This window comes from Dama dama, chromosome 18 (genome assembly GCF_033118175.1).
Source record: "Dama dama isolate Ldn47 chromosome 18, ASM3311817v1, whole genome shotgun sequence".
In the NCBI taxonomy this organism is placed as follows: domain Eukaryota; kingdom Metazoa; phylum Chordata; class Mammalia; order Artiodactyla; family Cervidae; genus Dama; species Dama dama.
Window position 1 is genome coordinate 56,855,059 of NC_083698.1, and position 16,315 is coordinate 56,871,373.

At 37.7% G+C, this 16,315-nt stretch overlaps 2 protein-coding genes across 3 annotated transcripts; one reads left to right on the forward strand and one right to left on the reverse strand.

Annotated features, from left to right (window-relative positions):
* Positions 1–1,460: 1,460 nt before the first annotated feature.
* Positions 1,461–6,128, reverse strand: DNAJB9 (DnaJ heat shock protein family (Hsp40) member B9). Of its 2 annotated transcripts, XM_061165353.1 has the most exons (4): positions 5,954–6,128; positions 5,095–5,402; positions 3,894–4,120; positions 1,461–2,976 (listed from the first exon to the last, which is right to left on the reverse strand). In XM_061165353.1, exons 3-4 carry the CDS (start codon positions 4,108–4,110, stop codon positions 2,522–2,524), a joined length of 672 nt encoding a protein of 223 aa, XP_061021336.1. In that variant the 5' UTR covers positions 4,111–4,120; positions 5,095–5,402; positions 5,954–6,128; the 3' UTR covers positions 1,461–2,521. The 2 variants fall into 2 exon arrangements, with proteins under 2 accessions (XP_061021336.1, XP_061021335.1); XM_061165352.1 differs by lacking the exon at positions 5,095–5,402 and having other exon boundaries at positions 5,954–6,126.
* Positions 6,129–6,299: 171 nt separating this feature from the next.
* THAP5 (THAP domain containing 5) lies at positions 6,300–13,672 on the forward strand. The gene is made up of 3 exons (XM_061165355.1): positions 6,300–6,514; positions 9,705–9,897; positions 10,398–13,672. The coding sequence occupies exons 1-3, from the start codon at positions 6,435–6,437 to the stop codon at positions 11,310–11,312; spliced, it is 1,188 nt and encodes a 395-aa protein (XP_061021338.1). The 5' UTR covers positions 6,300–6,434; the 3' UTR covers positions 11,313–13,672.
* The last annotated feature ends 2,643 nt before the right edge of the window (positions 13,673–16,315 follow it).

Below are 16,315 nucleotides of genomic sequence, written 5' to 3' on the forward strand. Positions count from 1 at the left end.
TGAAAAGACCCTGATGCTGGGGAAGATTGAAGGCAGAAGAAGGGGACGATAGAGGATGAGATGGTTAAATGGCATCAACAACTCGATGGACGCTGAATTTGAGCAAGCTCTGGGAGTTGGTGATGGACACAGAAGCCCGGCATGCTGCAGTCCATGGGGTCGCAGAGTCGGACACGACTGAGCGACTGAACTGAACTATGGCTTCATTATATTTTGTCATTGGAACCAAGGCAGGAAACAACCATGACTGACTTTATTCAATATGTCACATGGAACTAAAGGTGCCAGCATTAACATGAACAATATAAACTTGAGAAACCTACTGCTGATACAAATTTCTGTATTCTGTTCAACAGTGGTCTCATTTTCCCCCAGTGAGCTTTTATTTTGAAAAATTAAAATAACTACTTCATGAAAGTACAAATTCTTAGTTGACCTTAGGCAACCTAAATTTTCAAGGAACTGATCTCAGAATTGGATCTGAAATTTAGAACACAAAACTGCCTACCAATTTAGAGCACCAAAAGAACTTCATTCCTACCACAGGCACTACAGTACCTAATGCAAGACATACTCTATCCCCAAAACTTGAAGAATTACACAAGTTAGCTCCAGAAAAACATAAAGTCATTTGATGTTACTATTTTATGTAGAGGGAAAAAAAGTGACAGATTTTGTTTTGACTTATATAAGGAGTATAGATTAAGCTATCATATTGGTCATCGCATAATTACAGGAGTTCACCCTTCTCTTTGCACATTCAACCTATACAAACTATAAAGAAAAAAAACCTTAAATTACGGAGGAAACTGATTACTGGTCTAATTTCTAGTTGCTTACACAGCTAATTACTCACACACACACCCCTATAGATTATCTAAGCATCTTTCTTTATATTTAGCTTGTATCTTAAGTGTGTATCACTCATCGTGCATTTTCCCTTGCAAAAAGTATGCCAAAGAGCCAAATGGGAGGTTTAAAAAAAAGGGGGGGAGGGGGGTTCAAATAAATGTTTAAAACCAGGTAAAATAATCCTTCATGTTTGTGATTTGAAGTCTTTTGCTTTTTTTTTTTTTTGCCTCACTTGTTCTGTTTAATAGGCCACAGAAAATTTTTAGACCAAAATTCAAGGCAGGCGATTTTCTTATCATCAAATGAAAGTAGTATGTATAACTTTTAGGAACTAATAAAGGTATATAAATACATTCATTTTCTTCACAGATTTCAAATTAAGGATGATTACTAACAAATATAGATTCATGCAGTCTGCTTTTTCCCAACCAGGCCTGAAGAGGAAAGAACCAGTGGCACGAATACTTGCTCCTAGCAAGCAAATATACCAAAATTAACAAAATCTTCAAACTTCTAGAATACGGTCTATGATCAGTATTAGCAGCTCAATTGCTTATATACCCTCAGAACTGCAGAATAAACTTTTAAGAATAAAATGACAACAGAGATCATATTGTAAATATTGTATTTCTCTCACTCACAAAGCTGTATGAGATATTTGCTAGTTTTAATATGTATCCATAGGATTAGTACTCATATGGAGTACAACATGGAACAAGTGCAGAACTAAAGAAATAAGTCCATCTGAAAACAAAAGCACACATTTCTTAGGATTTAAAAATATTGCACATAATAAGGTTGCACAGAAATTACTGTTTTTATAAACAGAATGAGGTATTAGTCAATCTCTAAAGATGAGTGCAGAGAAGAAAAACCACACATACAAACAAATACATAAATCCACACTAAGACCTAGAGGGCCAACAACTAAGAAAGAAATGTGAAAAGATGTGTAAAGCAGCTATGACTTCAACACTACAAAATCATTAGCCAGGGATCAAACAGGTAACAATCTCTTGGCAATATTACTTAAGTTTTCAACCTTCTTTTGGTTTTAAAAACTATGAGCAACACAATCATTTCCTTTACTCCAATTCTTCCGCATGGTTCTATGGTAAATATTAAACCATATTTTTCTCAAGTTTTCAGTGGAAATTAAACAAGATACTGCTTGCCATCCTTTGCTGAAAAACTGAATTATACAGTTTCACATACATTTTGCAACCTAAGTCAGAGATGCTACAGAGCATGCAATTTTAATTTAGCAAAAGCTTCACTCCAAAAGAATCATTCATGTTCACACAATTTAAATCTAGAATAACTTTTAAACTTTAACCTTTAAATATTTATCAGGCAAACTCAATTCTTTCCTTGGTAATGAAACTGGTCATGTTAACAAGCCCAAGGACAAGTAGATAAAAAAAGACCAGGCAGAATTATAATATCTTTTTTTAAAGAAACTTGTCTAATCAGGGAAATTAATTAGCTATTGGTATCCTAATTAAATGTTGCTGAATTGTCAAAAACAATTTAAATATACTTAATAGCTATATTAAGTTAAGTGAAATCATGCACTTGTCAAAATAGTTCACAAAAAAATTCTTTCTGCATCAAAGATACTGAAGAGGAGTCAACTAATTGGGTTTAATGAGAACAGAAAAAGAACTAACTACTGTCCTGAACAGTCAGTGTATGTAGTAACCATATTTCCTCTTCGTTGAGTGACAGTCCTACAGTGCTTGCTAGATCCATGGAATCTATTTTCAGTCTGTACTGTATGTCGATTGTTGGTGGTGTCAAAACCACTAAAAGAAAACATTTTCTCCATATCTTCAAACATGTCATCAAACAAACCACCTCCAAAAGAAAACTCCTGGAAATGGTGCCTTTGTCTACTGGAACCATCCTGGCGTGTCTGGAAGTGATTTTCAAAATGCTTCTTCGACCGAGTATTTTGGTTTTGACCAAAAAAATCAAAGTCCTTAAATAAGTCATCAAAATTGAAGTTAAATGAGTGCTCAAAAGGACTTCCACTAGCTCTTTGTCCTTTACCATTAGTAAAAGCATTATGTCCAAGTGTATCATATTCTTTTCGCCTATTAGCATCTGAGAGAGTTTCATATGCTGAAAAGAAATAAAAATACTTTAGTAACTGAAAAGAAATAAAAATACTTTAGTAACTGAAAAGAAACAAAATTACATACGTCCAAACCTTTTAAATTTATCTATTTTATGAAAAGCTTTCACAGCACAAATAAAACCAAAGCCTACAAGCATAAGAGTTAAGAGTCACAATAGGAAGAGACTTTTTGTCTTATCCATTGTATGCTATCAGCAGTAAGCACAATACCTGCCTCTAGTATCTATACAATAAATGTTAAACAAATGCTACCATTACTAAAAAGAATTATATGGGCAACAATTTCAGAGTTATTCTTCATACTATTTGTGTAAAATCACTGCTTGCATTAAATAATTTAATGAGCAAATTAAGAGGAATTCAGATTTTTCACCTCCTTACTAGTTGAAGTAAACGTTTAACTCCAACTCCCAGTTACCACCACCCGACATTAACTACTGAATGCTCAGGAGATGCAATCTGTTTCAGAATTTTTAAGTCAAAACTTGTTTAACACTTTTCCTTTAAAGACAAATGTGGCTTTGAGATGTAGACCAAGTGAAGAAGGAAAAAAAAACCGGCATTTTTTTATGCTCAATAGTTTTACATTTAATCTCCATTCTTCATAAAAATTTTAAATTTGAGGTATCTAAAATTCCTTCTAACATAGAAACAATAAGCGATTTTATAAAGTACACATTCAACATTTTTAGATCTGAATGCCCAAAAAAGTATATACTTCCATACATCCAGGATCAAAATGTTATAAGAAAACAGCCTTGAGACTCTCACTACACTTAAGTATACATCCCACTTTACCTCTCATCGCCCACAAAACCTTCAAATGCATACAAACTTCTTACCTATCATTCTCCTTTACTACTTAATACCTTTGAGATCTTGGAGATAGTCATTTACATACCTTCTGCAATCTCTCTGAATTTTGCTTCAGCATCAGGGCTCTTATTTTTATCAGGATGGTATTTCATGGCCAACTTGTGAAAGGCCTTCTTGATTTGGCGCTCTGAGGCAGACTTTGGCACACCTAAGATATCATAGTAACTTCTGGAAGCCAAAATTAATTCAGTTATCATTAAAATGCAGATTGCAAAGATGAAAACTGATTGGGGAGTAGCCATTTCTAATATCCTAAAAAAGAAAAGAAAAAAAATTATGGAACTAATCTTTAGGTTTTTCTTTTAAAAGGAACTGAATGAGTTTTTAGGATTTAAAGTACACTAATGCAGTACCAAAATGTTAAGCATATATAATGTATCTTGTACTTGCTTCCCTGTTATTTCATTTGTACAGGCTTTACACTCCGTAAATTGGTACTAATCTTGAAAGCAAATATAATTCAACCAAATTGAGAAAAATCTTTCATGGCTTTGCCTTTCCACTAACACTCTGGCCATAAACATACTAGATACAAAAATATTCAACAACTGACATTTGATCCGTTACTATTAAAGCCTCACTACATGCAAGCCTTGTAAAAAGGGTGGAAAATCAAAATACTTTTTGAAAGAATCCTAATCTTCAAGAATGTATATTCTAAAGGAGTTTAAAAAAATTTATCGGGAAAAAAGTTCATTACCAAGGTAAATAGCCCCGTATGTCTAAATTAGCAGTAATTTTCCCTCCCTAAGAAATAAGCTTCCCAGATGGCTCAGTGGTAAAGAATCAGCTTGCCAAGCAGAAGACGCAGGTTCAATTCCTGGGTCGGGAAGATCCCCGGAGAAGAAAATGGCAACCCATACCAGAATTCTTGCCTGGAAAATCCTATGGGCAAAGAGAAGCCTAGACGGCGACAGTCCACGGAGTGTCAAAACAGTCCGACACAACTTAGTGACTGAACAGCAACAAAGAAATTTTCAGTTTTCATTTCGGTAAAAGGAGCCAAGGATTGCACTTAGAGAATCTCAATATCACAATAATATTGACAACTCAACACAACAAAATGTAATCTATTTAAAAAAAAACTAAGATCTCAAATATTTAATAGAAAAGCATCGATACATGTTTTGTTTAAAACTGGTAATTAACAAAATTTAGGATTTCTGCTAAGGTTGCCAAAAAAAAAAGAAATTTCATAGTTTGTACTACAGATAAGGTAAACTTACTTTCAAACTTCTCAGGAGTCATTAAAGTATTTCTCTAACCTCAATGAAGTTTCCACCTGGAATACAACTTGAAATTCTCGAGACTACAGATTAAACAGTTCGCGATTCAAAAAGAATTGATCCTGTTTTTTGAATATAGGAGAGCTTAAAAACCTAAGATGACATAACACGGCTGACGAAAGACACTCTGGTTTGTGGAAACCGCCTGCCTTCCTCTCCTGTGGCCCGTTTGGAGCGTAATTAGCAGACAGATCACTTCTTTCCAGAGTTAGTCACAGTCACGGGTATCAAGGATCAAGTACAAACTCCTGGTTAAACGAACACAAACCGAGCATGTACTGAGGCCGTTCTCTAGCCAAAGGGCGGGTCTAACACTGGCAGAGAGGTACCTTCCTGGTTTAATAACTTCATTTCACAGTTTCAAGGTGAATATCCCACACTTTCCTAGAAGACTGCCTTAAACTGACTCCTCATTCCTAAGAGGGAGCCGGCGAGCAGTCCCGTGGGTCTCTCTCCCCAGAGCCGGTGACTGCTCGGCCTAAACCGTCAGCCCTCACCCATACTCGCCGCCCTAGCAGACCAGATGTAGCCGTTGGCTTGTAGGGCTCGGGGTCCCACCCGGGGTCCGGCCTTGAGAGGAGCTGCCTGACGCCCGAAAAAGCCAGCGGCACAACCCCACGACAAATCGCACTACGCTGTTTCTGCCTTTCCCCTACTCTTTTCCTCAAGAACACCGGGCAGCCCGAAGCCCTAGCTGCGATCGTAGCGGACACCGAGGCCTAAACCCCCTCCCCGAGACCTCGGCCTCGTCTGTCGTCCGCAACCTCCAGCTGCTGCTGCTCCTAACCGGGACACTAACCAGCGACTCCACACGGCCGCTCTGCTCGGCCTTCACCCCGGCCTCAGCAGCTTCCGTGAGCCGATACGCGCCCACTGCCTCCCGTCCGCCGACCTCACACTCCTCCTGCAGCCGCGTTCCCGCACAGCCCGCTCCCCACTGGCTGGCGGGTAGCTGCGGGAGCCTACACCTCAGGAGAAGACCTACACGAAACGCTTTCCTATTGGCTCCCGCCTCCCCACCTGACCCTGGCGCCCTACGCGCACGTGGAAAACTGTTGTTGCTGATCAGCCCATGCGTCACTTCCGGCTCCAACCCCCGAAAGGGCTGAGCCGAAGCCGGCGGAAAGGGAAGTGAGTTCAGAGTTGCCGAGTCGTCCCATTCCACCGCGCCTGGCGCAGGCGCGGTACCTCGGGGGCCAAGGACCTGCAGCCCCGCCTCGGTGAGGAAGCCCCGCCTGTGCCCCTTGGCGGCTCGGGTCTCCTGTGGCTACGCGGCAGCAATGCCCCGCTATTGCGCAGCGATTTGCTGTAAGAACCGCCGGGGACGAAATAATAAAGAGCGGAAGCTTAGTTTTTACCCGTAAGTTGCCCCTAACGCGGAAGCTTCAGCTTGCCTTTGGGTCGCAGTCCCGTGGCATATGGGGTTAGGGTTTGGCGTCCCTCCTGTCTGCTCCGTAAATTTGTCCTCGGTTCTCCGGGAGTGTTTGATTTCTGAGCAGGAGGAGGGGGCAAAGGCGCGAGTTGAGTCTACCTGGAAATGTTCTGACATTTCTAGGGAGGACGCTGGGCGTGTGGCGAGGTTTAGGGATCTGGTGGGGGTGTTAATAGGGCATTTTAAGCGGTAAAGTTTGAGCGATGCTTCTGGTTTTAGAGCATTTCCCCACCTCCCCTGACCTCATTTCATTGGACAACACTAATCACTTCAGATGCATCAAACGTGCCGAATGGGAAGGTGCCCTCCAAGTTATCTTACACCTCTTGTGAGTTAGGTCGCGTAGATGTTATTCCATTTTCTTCTGAGAAAACTGAGGCTTTTCAGAAAAGATCAGGTAACTTACCTTGAAAGTTTTATGGCAGAGGAGGAATTATAATCTGTCACCTGCTCAGGGCTCTAGATAATTCTTCATTCGTACAGAGAGCAGGTAGGTAAGGGCTAACAGGTTTTCCCCGCTCTCCCAACGTAGAGCGTTCCTAGGAAGCCTTTCCGAAGCGAGGAAACAGTTGCTTTTATTTCGTAAAAGCGAAAAATTTGTTTGGGCCCTAATACCTGTTAGACCTAACTTTCCTAAAATTGAAGTGGCAGAAAGTGAACTCTGGAGAAGTAGGGAATATACCACTTTATTCTAAATTACTGTTTGTATTCCAAATAACTATAGCCACGAAATATTTTTTTGTGGAACCCCAAAAGTGCTCATTTTTATTTGGAACAATAGGGAAGAAGTATTGTGTACTACTTACTAGTAAGAGACACGGTTCCAAAGCCAGATCTAGGTTCAAATCCTGGCTCCATCACTTTGTAGGTGAACGACGTGTAAATTATTTAACCCTGCTACCTAAGACCTTCCGTCTGTAAAGTGGACACGTTAATAGTACCGAATTCACACGTAGCGTCTAAAAACATAAAATAGCACTTGGCATTCATAACATGCTTCGTGTTTCTGAAGAATCAACGTGTTTAGACTGTTCTATAATTTTCTTTATTTCTTATGTGAAAGTGTTCGTCGCTCAGTCGTGTCCGACTTTTTGCGACCCTTGGACTGTAGCCCACCAGGCTCCTCTGTCCATGGAATTCTAAATAATTTAGCTCTAATGTGAGTGTCTTTAAGTTTTTTAGAAGTTTCACTAGCTATTTTGTGAAGCTTTTTTGACTTTAGACCTAAAGCTCATCGTTCAGTAATGACTCCTGCTTTCCATTATCTTACTTAATGAAAAAAACACAAAAAACTGATAACTCCGAATGATTTGCACTATGTGCCATATTTCCAGAATTATCTTCCTTGAAGCCCTTCCACAGGTTGCAGAGACATTTTAGGGGGACAAACATACTCTGGTATATGAATGTCACTGGCTCTGAGGAGGTTTGTAGCAAAGAATCATGTTGAACTTAACACTATATTTCCCATATTTATTTGGCCTTGGATTTGGGGGGCTCATAACCTCAGACTAGGACTTCTTCAGTCTTGTGGACTGCATAGTTATTATTTTTAATGCCATTGAAAGTCAATTATAAATTTTTATTCTTCAAAATGTGAATTTACTGAAAATAGAACTTTTTATTGACTTTTTAAAATTTCATGTGTAATCTGCAAAATAAAAATTGAGTTAGTTTCAGTCCCCTAATAGCATCCAACTTGGAGAATTTTCTTACTAACACTGTAGCGTACTGGAAAATAAATTTATATTAATTAGGAAATTCAATGAATATAGTGCTCAGTTTATACTAGTGATTATTCTAAGTCCTCTGAAAGTAAAATTCTTTTTGCCCTGAAATGCCTTTTCTTATTATGCTTATCATATTTGTAAGTTATTGATATATATAAGGTTAAAAACTTTTCAAACTGTGTATGAATATCGTATCAATGGTAAAAAACTTCCAAAAGCAGATAATCTGACTTTTCTATGGAACGATATCTGGGTTAAAAATTATTTCCTGCCAAGCACTCAGGCTCTTTTCATCTAGCATCTTACTAAGTTATCAATATTTATTTTTTTATAAGATCTTGCACTACAAAGCATAAATGGTTGTGATTGGGAGGAATGTATAACAGCTGCTTCTTGTATGAGAACCTTTTATGTTACTCCTTTTTAAAAATAGGAAATTATTATCTAGTATGTGTCTTGGACTGTGTTCCTATAAAATCTTCAAAAGATGTATGAATCACTGTTATTTAATACAGTTTAATTCAAACCTGTTTACACTGGTAGAATAAAGTTTTCTGTCAAATTCTGCAGCAAGTCCAAATTTTACCCTAAAACATGTAGTGTGTTAGAGCCAACTCTGAATATCCAGACTATTTGGTACAGGAACAACACGTATAAAGAGCTGTCTTGCCTTTCTCTGTCTTTTCTATTTGTTTCCTGTTATAAAATATGAATCTGCCCTCTTAACATGTTTAGTTCTCTTTCAGAACTTGAATACTTGAATTTCAGAGTTCCCAATCCACTGGCTAAAGAAGACTAGAAATGTTGGACTAGATTACAGATGGTTGGAATTGAGGCTGATTCCAGTAAAGAGAATGGAATATTAGTAGTTTTATAAGATATAGTATTCTTTTTATGTTAGCTAAACCATTTTTTGAATTAACATCCCCTTATTTTAAAAATATTAATATGAAAGCCTTAGGTTTAATGCTTCTTATAGACAGGAAACGGTTTGATTTGTTATATTACTATGAAATATATTTGAATAGGAAATTTTAGTTAACAAAACTCTTCACTAGTTCTGCAGACTATACAACAGAATGAAAAAGAAACATAATCCAGAGAAAATATGAATAGATTTATCCTTGTAGTAACATATATGTTTTACTTGAAGAGACCCTGAGTTATGTTTTACAAACCAGTCTTCTCAGACAAAAGCTTTGGCTGCACATCTCATATCTTGGCTTTCTTTGCTGCAGAGAAGATATGACAGTAGTTGTCATGAAGATGCTGTTGTATGGGAGGAATGGTTATCTTGTTTTTGTGGCCCTTAGGTTACCTATATATACAGCCTGGAGTCTGGCATTATTGTTAAAATAATAGCAAAGTTTTCCTTTTTTTAATTTCAGGTTTCCTCTACATGACAAAGAAAGACTTGAAAAATGGTTAAAGAATATGAAACGAGATTCATGGGTTCCAAGTAAATACCAGTTCCTGTGTAGTGACCATTTTACTCCTGACTCTCTTGACATCAGATGGGGTATTCGCTATTTGAAACAAACTGCAATTCCAACAATATTTTCTTTGCCTGAAGACAATCAGGTATTGGAGGCAGGGAGTAGGGGAGAAGGGGCTAAGGCTGAGTATGGTGGCAGATTGCAGGGTGGCAGGTAGTCAGGAAGAGGGGAGGAGAGTGAAAAATAACTGTTGGGAAAACACATACTTGAGAAAGGAAAACTAATGTGTACTTTTACTGAAAGTGATAATTTTTTAATAAACCATTCTGAAGCATAGCTTAAGAGGAGCCAAAGATAACACATACATAAATTCAGGTTGTTTTTAATGTAAATTAATGACCTAAGATTTTTTTACTAGCCTTGTGAATGATCTGAGACTTTTCTTTATATATTGAATATGCATAATTTTTTTAAAAAATGCTTTCACATATATTTTGAGCTGTTACATACTGAAAACATTGTTTAACTGAATACATTTGTTTGGCCAGTATACTACTCAAAGTTATGCAGAAATAGCACTAACTAATAAGAGGATAAAGCCTAGTAAGGACATCTTTTTTAGAATTTAAAAATGTTATTTTATAGGAGAAAGATCCTTCAAAAAAAAAATCTCAGAAGAAAAAATTGAAAAGTGAGAAAGAAGTATGCCTAAAAGCCAAGTCAGAAGAATCTTTTTCATCAAATGAGCCAAAGAAGCATCCAGTTAATACAGATCTCCTCCCTGAACATGCAGAATTACTTGAATCATCTGCCTTGGTAAAGCCACCAGATCCAAAAGCAGAAAGTGTGCAAAATAACATATTAACTCTTAGTCTAGTTAAAGAAGATACCAGAAAACCAGCATCTACCTTGCAAACATCAGTTAACCAAGACATGGGTATAGGTGGTTTTCACACATCATTTGAGAATCTAAGTTCTACAACTATTACTTTGACAACTTCAAATTCAGAGGGTATTCAGCAGCCTTTAGAAACCCAAGAAGTGATTGAAATAACTACTAATCATCTTGCTAGCCCACACTTTACAAATAATTCTGTGGAAATTAAGTCAGCACAGGAAAATCCATTCATATTCAGCACAGTTACTCAAACAGTTGAAGAATTAAACACTGATAAAGAATCCGTTATTGCCATTTTTGTACCTACAGAAAATTCCAAACCTGCAATTAATTCTTTTATACCTGCCCCCAAAGAAACAGTGGAAATGGAAGAAGATATAGACATTGAAGACTCATATAAGGATGAAGACTATGAGTCAGAAGTTTTACAGATTGAGCATTCTTACTGCAGACAAGATATAAATAAGGAACATCTTTGGCAGAAAGTGTCTAAACTACATTCAAAGATAACTCTTCTTGAGTTACAGGAACAACAAACTCTAGGGAGATTGAAGTCTTTGGAAGCTCTTATAAGGCAGCTAAAACAGGAAAACTGGCTATCTGAAGAAAATGTCAAGATTATAGAAAACCATTTCACAACATATGAAGTTACTATGATATAGATTAAGAGGTTTTCAAGTTTGTGGCTTTCATGTAAGATTTCTGTTAGCCAAACCAAATTCTGTGTAAAGTGAACTTTTTCCTGTGTAAAGTTCTTAACCTTAATGAAGCTAAGCAAGTGCTCTAATGTTATGAACTGCATCCTATTCTTGTTATGCTCATTTTTTGAAAACAACTAGAGAGTTGTTGGGTAGATGACATTTCATTGCTTGTTAATTTTTCAAATTTAAAGTAAAAATATAGTGAATAAGTAATATGATTCAGTCATAAAATGAGAGAACACAGATATGGTAAACAAGAGCCCAGAATAGAAGTCAGGTTCCGGAATCAGTCGTGATTCCACCATTGAGATGTGTCTTGGACAAGTTACTTATTGAGTCCTAGTCTCTTAATTTGTAGAAGGAGGGCACTTAACTAGATCTCTTACACAGTCTGTTTCTTTGTAGTTTCTTCCCTTTTTAGAAGATACTTTTAATGGAACAAGTTTTCTGTATGATAATCTTATACTTACACAAAAGTGGATGCTGGCTAGAATTTTCTATTACCTGTTGGAATCGTCTCAATATGTATTAAATTCTGTGTTGCTTGACCTTTGGGCTGTAATTGTTTGTATTATACAGCTTCCTTGTTGGCTCAAGCAGTAAGGAATCCACCTGCAGTGCAGGAGATCCAGGCTTGATCCCTGGGTCGGGAAGATCCCCTGGAGAAGGGAATGGCAACCCACTCCAGTATTCTTGCCTGGAGAATCCCATGGACAGAGGAGCCTGGAGGTCTACAGTCTGGGGGGTCACAAAGAGTCGGACATGACTGAGTGACTAATATTTTTTATATTTTACCGGAAAATACTCCTGTTAGGTTTTATTCCAGTTGAACTAAAATAAGGAATCAACCATTAGCCTAATTCCTAGGAGAGGTACTTTAAACTTGAAAGAATATGTATCTTTTATGTAGCTGACCATCATAGTACAGAGTTATTTAAACTTCTTGACACCCTGTGATTAAAGTTATTTTTATAAACCAAAAATTTCAATGAGGTTAATTTTTAAAATATTTTTTAGGAATTAACAGTTTGTATCTATTTAAAATGTATAACCTTTAAACATGTGCTTGTGTCCTTTTAAAATTCCAGAATAATAGAATAATACTTATTATTATACCTTCCCACTTACATGTATTTTATTAAAAGAAATTATAGATAGGTGGTGATGACCATGGCTTTCCAGGTGGTGCAATGATAAAAAATCTGCCTGCCAATGCAGGAGATGCAGGTTGATCCCTGGGTTGGAAAGATTCCCTGAAGTAGGGAATGGCAAGCCACTCCAGTATTCTTGCGTAAAAAATTCCTAGGACAGAGTAGCCTGACAGGCTACAGCCCATGAAGTTGCAAAGAGCTGGACGCGACTGAGCACGCACACGTGGTAATGACCTTAGGGAGACAAGTAGGAAAGAGATGAAGGATGGTTTTTTTATTTCTATGAGGTAATAAATGTGTTTTGGTGCTGGAAAATAGGACGTGCTCAATAAATAGTTGACTACACAGCAGATAGTATTTTAATTGTTTTTCTAAGTGGATGGTGATTATTTGGGGTCATATTTCACTTAGTTTTTTAGGCTAATAAAATAATATTATATGAATGTGTGTCACCTAACGATAAAAACAAGTTGATCAGAGGTGTCCTTATAACCTTGGGGGGGGAAAATCCTTAACATTTTTGTATAAATTATGTACATATAACTAATAAAGTTGATATATTATTTTTAAGTTCCATTTTGATAATATTGAAAATACATACTCTAAATGTAAATAGCCCTTTTAAGTCATTTTAAAGTGTTGTACATTGTAGTTATGTTCTATTTTTAGTTTACTCAGGAATAATTTTGGAGATGGCAATGGCAACCCACTCCAGTGTCCTCCCCTGGAGAATCCCAGGGACGGGGGAGCCTGGTGGGCTGCCGTCTGTGGGGTCGCACAGAGTTGGACACGACTGAAGCAGCTTAGCAGCAGCAACAATAATTTAAACTAATTGTATTTCTTTAAATTACTATATTACACGTATCTAAAATACTCTTGACTTTCGTATATTCAGTTCAGAATGTTCCAACCTAACTCAGTTAACTGTTAAATTTTATTTGGGGGTTTTGACCAACTTTATTTCTTACTTGGATTATTATAGGAACTCTTAACTAGTAGTACGTATATTTTGGACCTCCTGCTTTTGTATCTTCCTGGACTCAGCTGTTAAGTTTTTTACCTAAACTATACATCTAGCTGTATCACCTGTGTACCACTTAACTGTCCTAGCTCAGAAATCGGTAATCACCCTTTAATACCTACAGAATAAATCAAAACTTGTTTCCATCATGTTTATTATCCTCTGTGAGTCTGTTCATCCTGTGTTCTAGCCATACTAGAATTCTTAGCACTTCTCAAACATGCTAACTTTGTGTCTTTCTGCTTATTTTGTTCTTTAAATTCAACCAGTTAAAACTACATTTCAACTTTTACCAATCAAAATTACTTTTCTTTGTTTCTACGGGGCTTATATTATAACACTGTAGCAGTGCTTATGCGTTTTTTAAATTAATTTTCGTTGGAGTATAGTTGCTTTTGTTCATCCTTTTTTTATATCATGATGTTATGGCTTTCTGTTCGACTTTACTATGCTTTTTTTTTTTTTAAATTCTAGTGTTTATTGAATAAATGAAAATACAGCTTTTAAGGATCAAAGAGACATGTTCACATGGGCTGGGGGAAGGTAATGTGATGAAGTAAGAAGTAAAAGCAGACAAGAGCATCCCTGGCTTCATCGCCAGGGCTCAGCTTCACTTTTGCTTCATTGACTACGTAATGTTCACTCAATAAAGGTTTGGATGAATATTCTGAATTCGCCTACTTAGAATTTCTTATTATTTAAAATAAAGAACCTTCTTAACAAATATGTCCTTCATACCTTGAGAATGTTTAGGGAAGGATATTGATATTCATATAGTCTTTGAAACATTCTATGTTTCCAGTGGACAGTACAATTTACCAGTTATCTCCTTAATTGATTTTTGTTGTAGAAGCCTATCCCCACCACAAACTTTCCTCCTTTCTATCCCAGATAATTAGAAAGTATATTAAGTCTAGGATATTAAAGGATATTAAGCTGTATATCGTTATGCCTACACTTCTGGGAGATTGGTAAGTCAAATTTAAAAAGATGTCGTCATAAATAATACATGGCATTGATCTAAACATTAGGCAGGAAATTTTTCTGCATACTTTTGATGAAAAAAATCAGTCATGCATCAAGAGTTAGAATATTGATGTGCAGATGAATATATTACTAGCTAAATTGAACAGTTCTGTCAACTAATTTGGTGTTCAAGTACATGCTTTTTTCTTTTTTAGAGTATGCTGTTTTGTTTTTCTGTGAATGAGGTGAGTGGGTTAAAACACAACTGTCAGGGGAAAAGCTATAGAGAAGGGTGAGGGTGGAGATACTGACCAAGATATATCTGTGTTAGAGAAACTTTCTTCAAGGAATGGTCTGTTTCATTTATCATTTTTAACCTATTCACCACCCTCTGATTTTTTGGCTGCCTGACCACCTCATCACCAGTGCACTTTTCCTCCATTCCTTCTCAGCCACCTCATTTCCACGGTAAGTGGTAGACCTTTGTAATTTCCAGTAGTTGCATCCCCTTTGAAAATTGTCAACTTCAAGCTCTTCATTCTGACCACCAGCTTCTGTTCTTTAGCATAGTTACTGGAACAGCTTACATTGCAACCAACCCTTTTCCATGGTCCATCATCCCTGCAGTAGGTTATCTTTTCCAAATATGGCTGCAAAATATCTCTCATCCTATATTCTCCACAGTGTGACCTTACCACTCCATTATCAAGAGGTGGAGATTAATTCTCTACCATTTTCTGGAAAAGAGTATGACTGCTTTGATTAGTAAGAGTATGGTAAAAGTGACACTGCCAATTCCAAACTCAGCCTGTAATGGGCCTGACAGCTTTCATTTCCTCTTTGGAGCTTCACTTCCTCTTAGGATGCCAGGTGCCATGTAAGATGTGTGATTATCCTGAGATCATCCTGGAAAAACCAGTCACATAGAAAAACTGGAAAGTGAGATACCAGACATGGAGTGAAGAAGCCACCTTGAAATTGATTCTCAAGCCCGTCACTCCAGGCTTCAAATGCAGCAGAGACGATCTCTTGGCTGAGCTCTTCCTAAATTCCTTTTAGGGTGGATTGTTAGGAAGTGCTTTAGGATGTGTTTTCCAGAGAAACAAATTCCCAGATCTGCAGCTGATGAGCTGGAGACTCAGAAGAGCCCATGGTATAGTTCTAGTCCAAATCTAAAGGCCTAAGAACTGGGAGAGCTGACTGTGTAAGTTCTAAACTAGGTTTGAATTTATAGGAAGGAGAGGGTCAATGTCCCAACTCAAAGGCAGGCCAAGAGTGAATCTGCCTTACTCTTCCGTGCTGGGCTTAGTCGCTCAGTCATGTCTGACCCTTTGCAACCCTATGGACTGTAGCCCACCAGGCTCCTCTGTCCCCTGGATTCTCCAGGCAAGAATTCTGGAGTGGGTTGCCGAGCCCTCCTCCAGGGGGTCTTCCAACCAAGGGATATCGAACCCAGGTCTCCCGCATTGCAGGCGGATTCTTTACCATCTGAGCCACCAGGGAACGAGGCCTACCTATATTGGGGAGGGCAATTTACTTTACTCATTCAAATGTTAATCTCATTCAGAAACACACACAGATAGACCCAGAATAACATCTAACCAAATATCTGGGCACTTTATGGCCCAGCCAAGTTGACACATTAACTGTTACAGGCAGCAATAGATAACCAACACTATCCCCCTTTTGTATTCACCTCCATCCTTACTCTGATGCTGTGAACCATCATAACTACTCTCCAGTAAAACCTTAAACAACATTGATCCCCTGTCTACTGTTCTCACTTGCCTAAACTCCATCTCTGCTGCTAAGTCACTTCAGTCGTA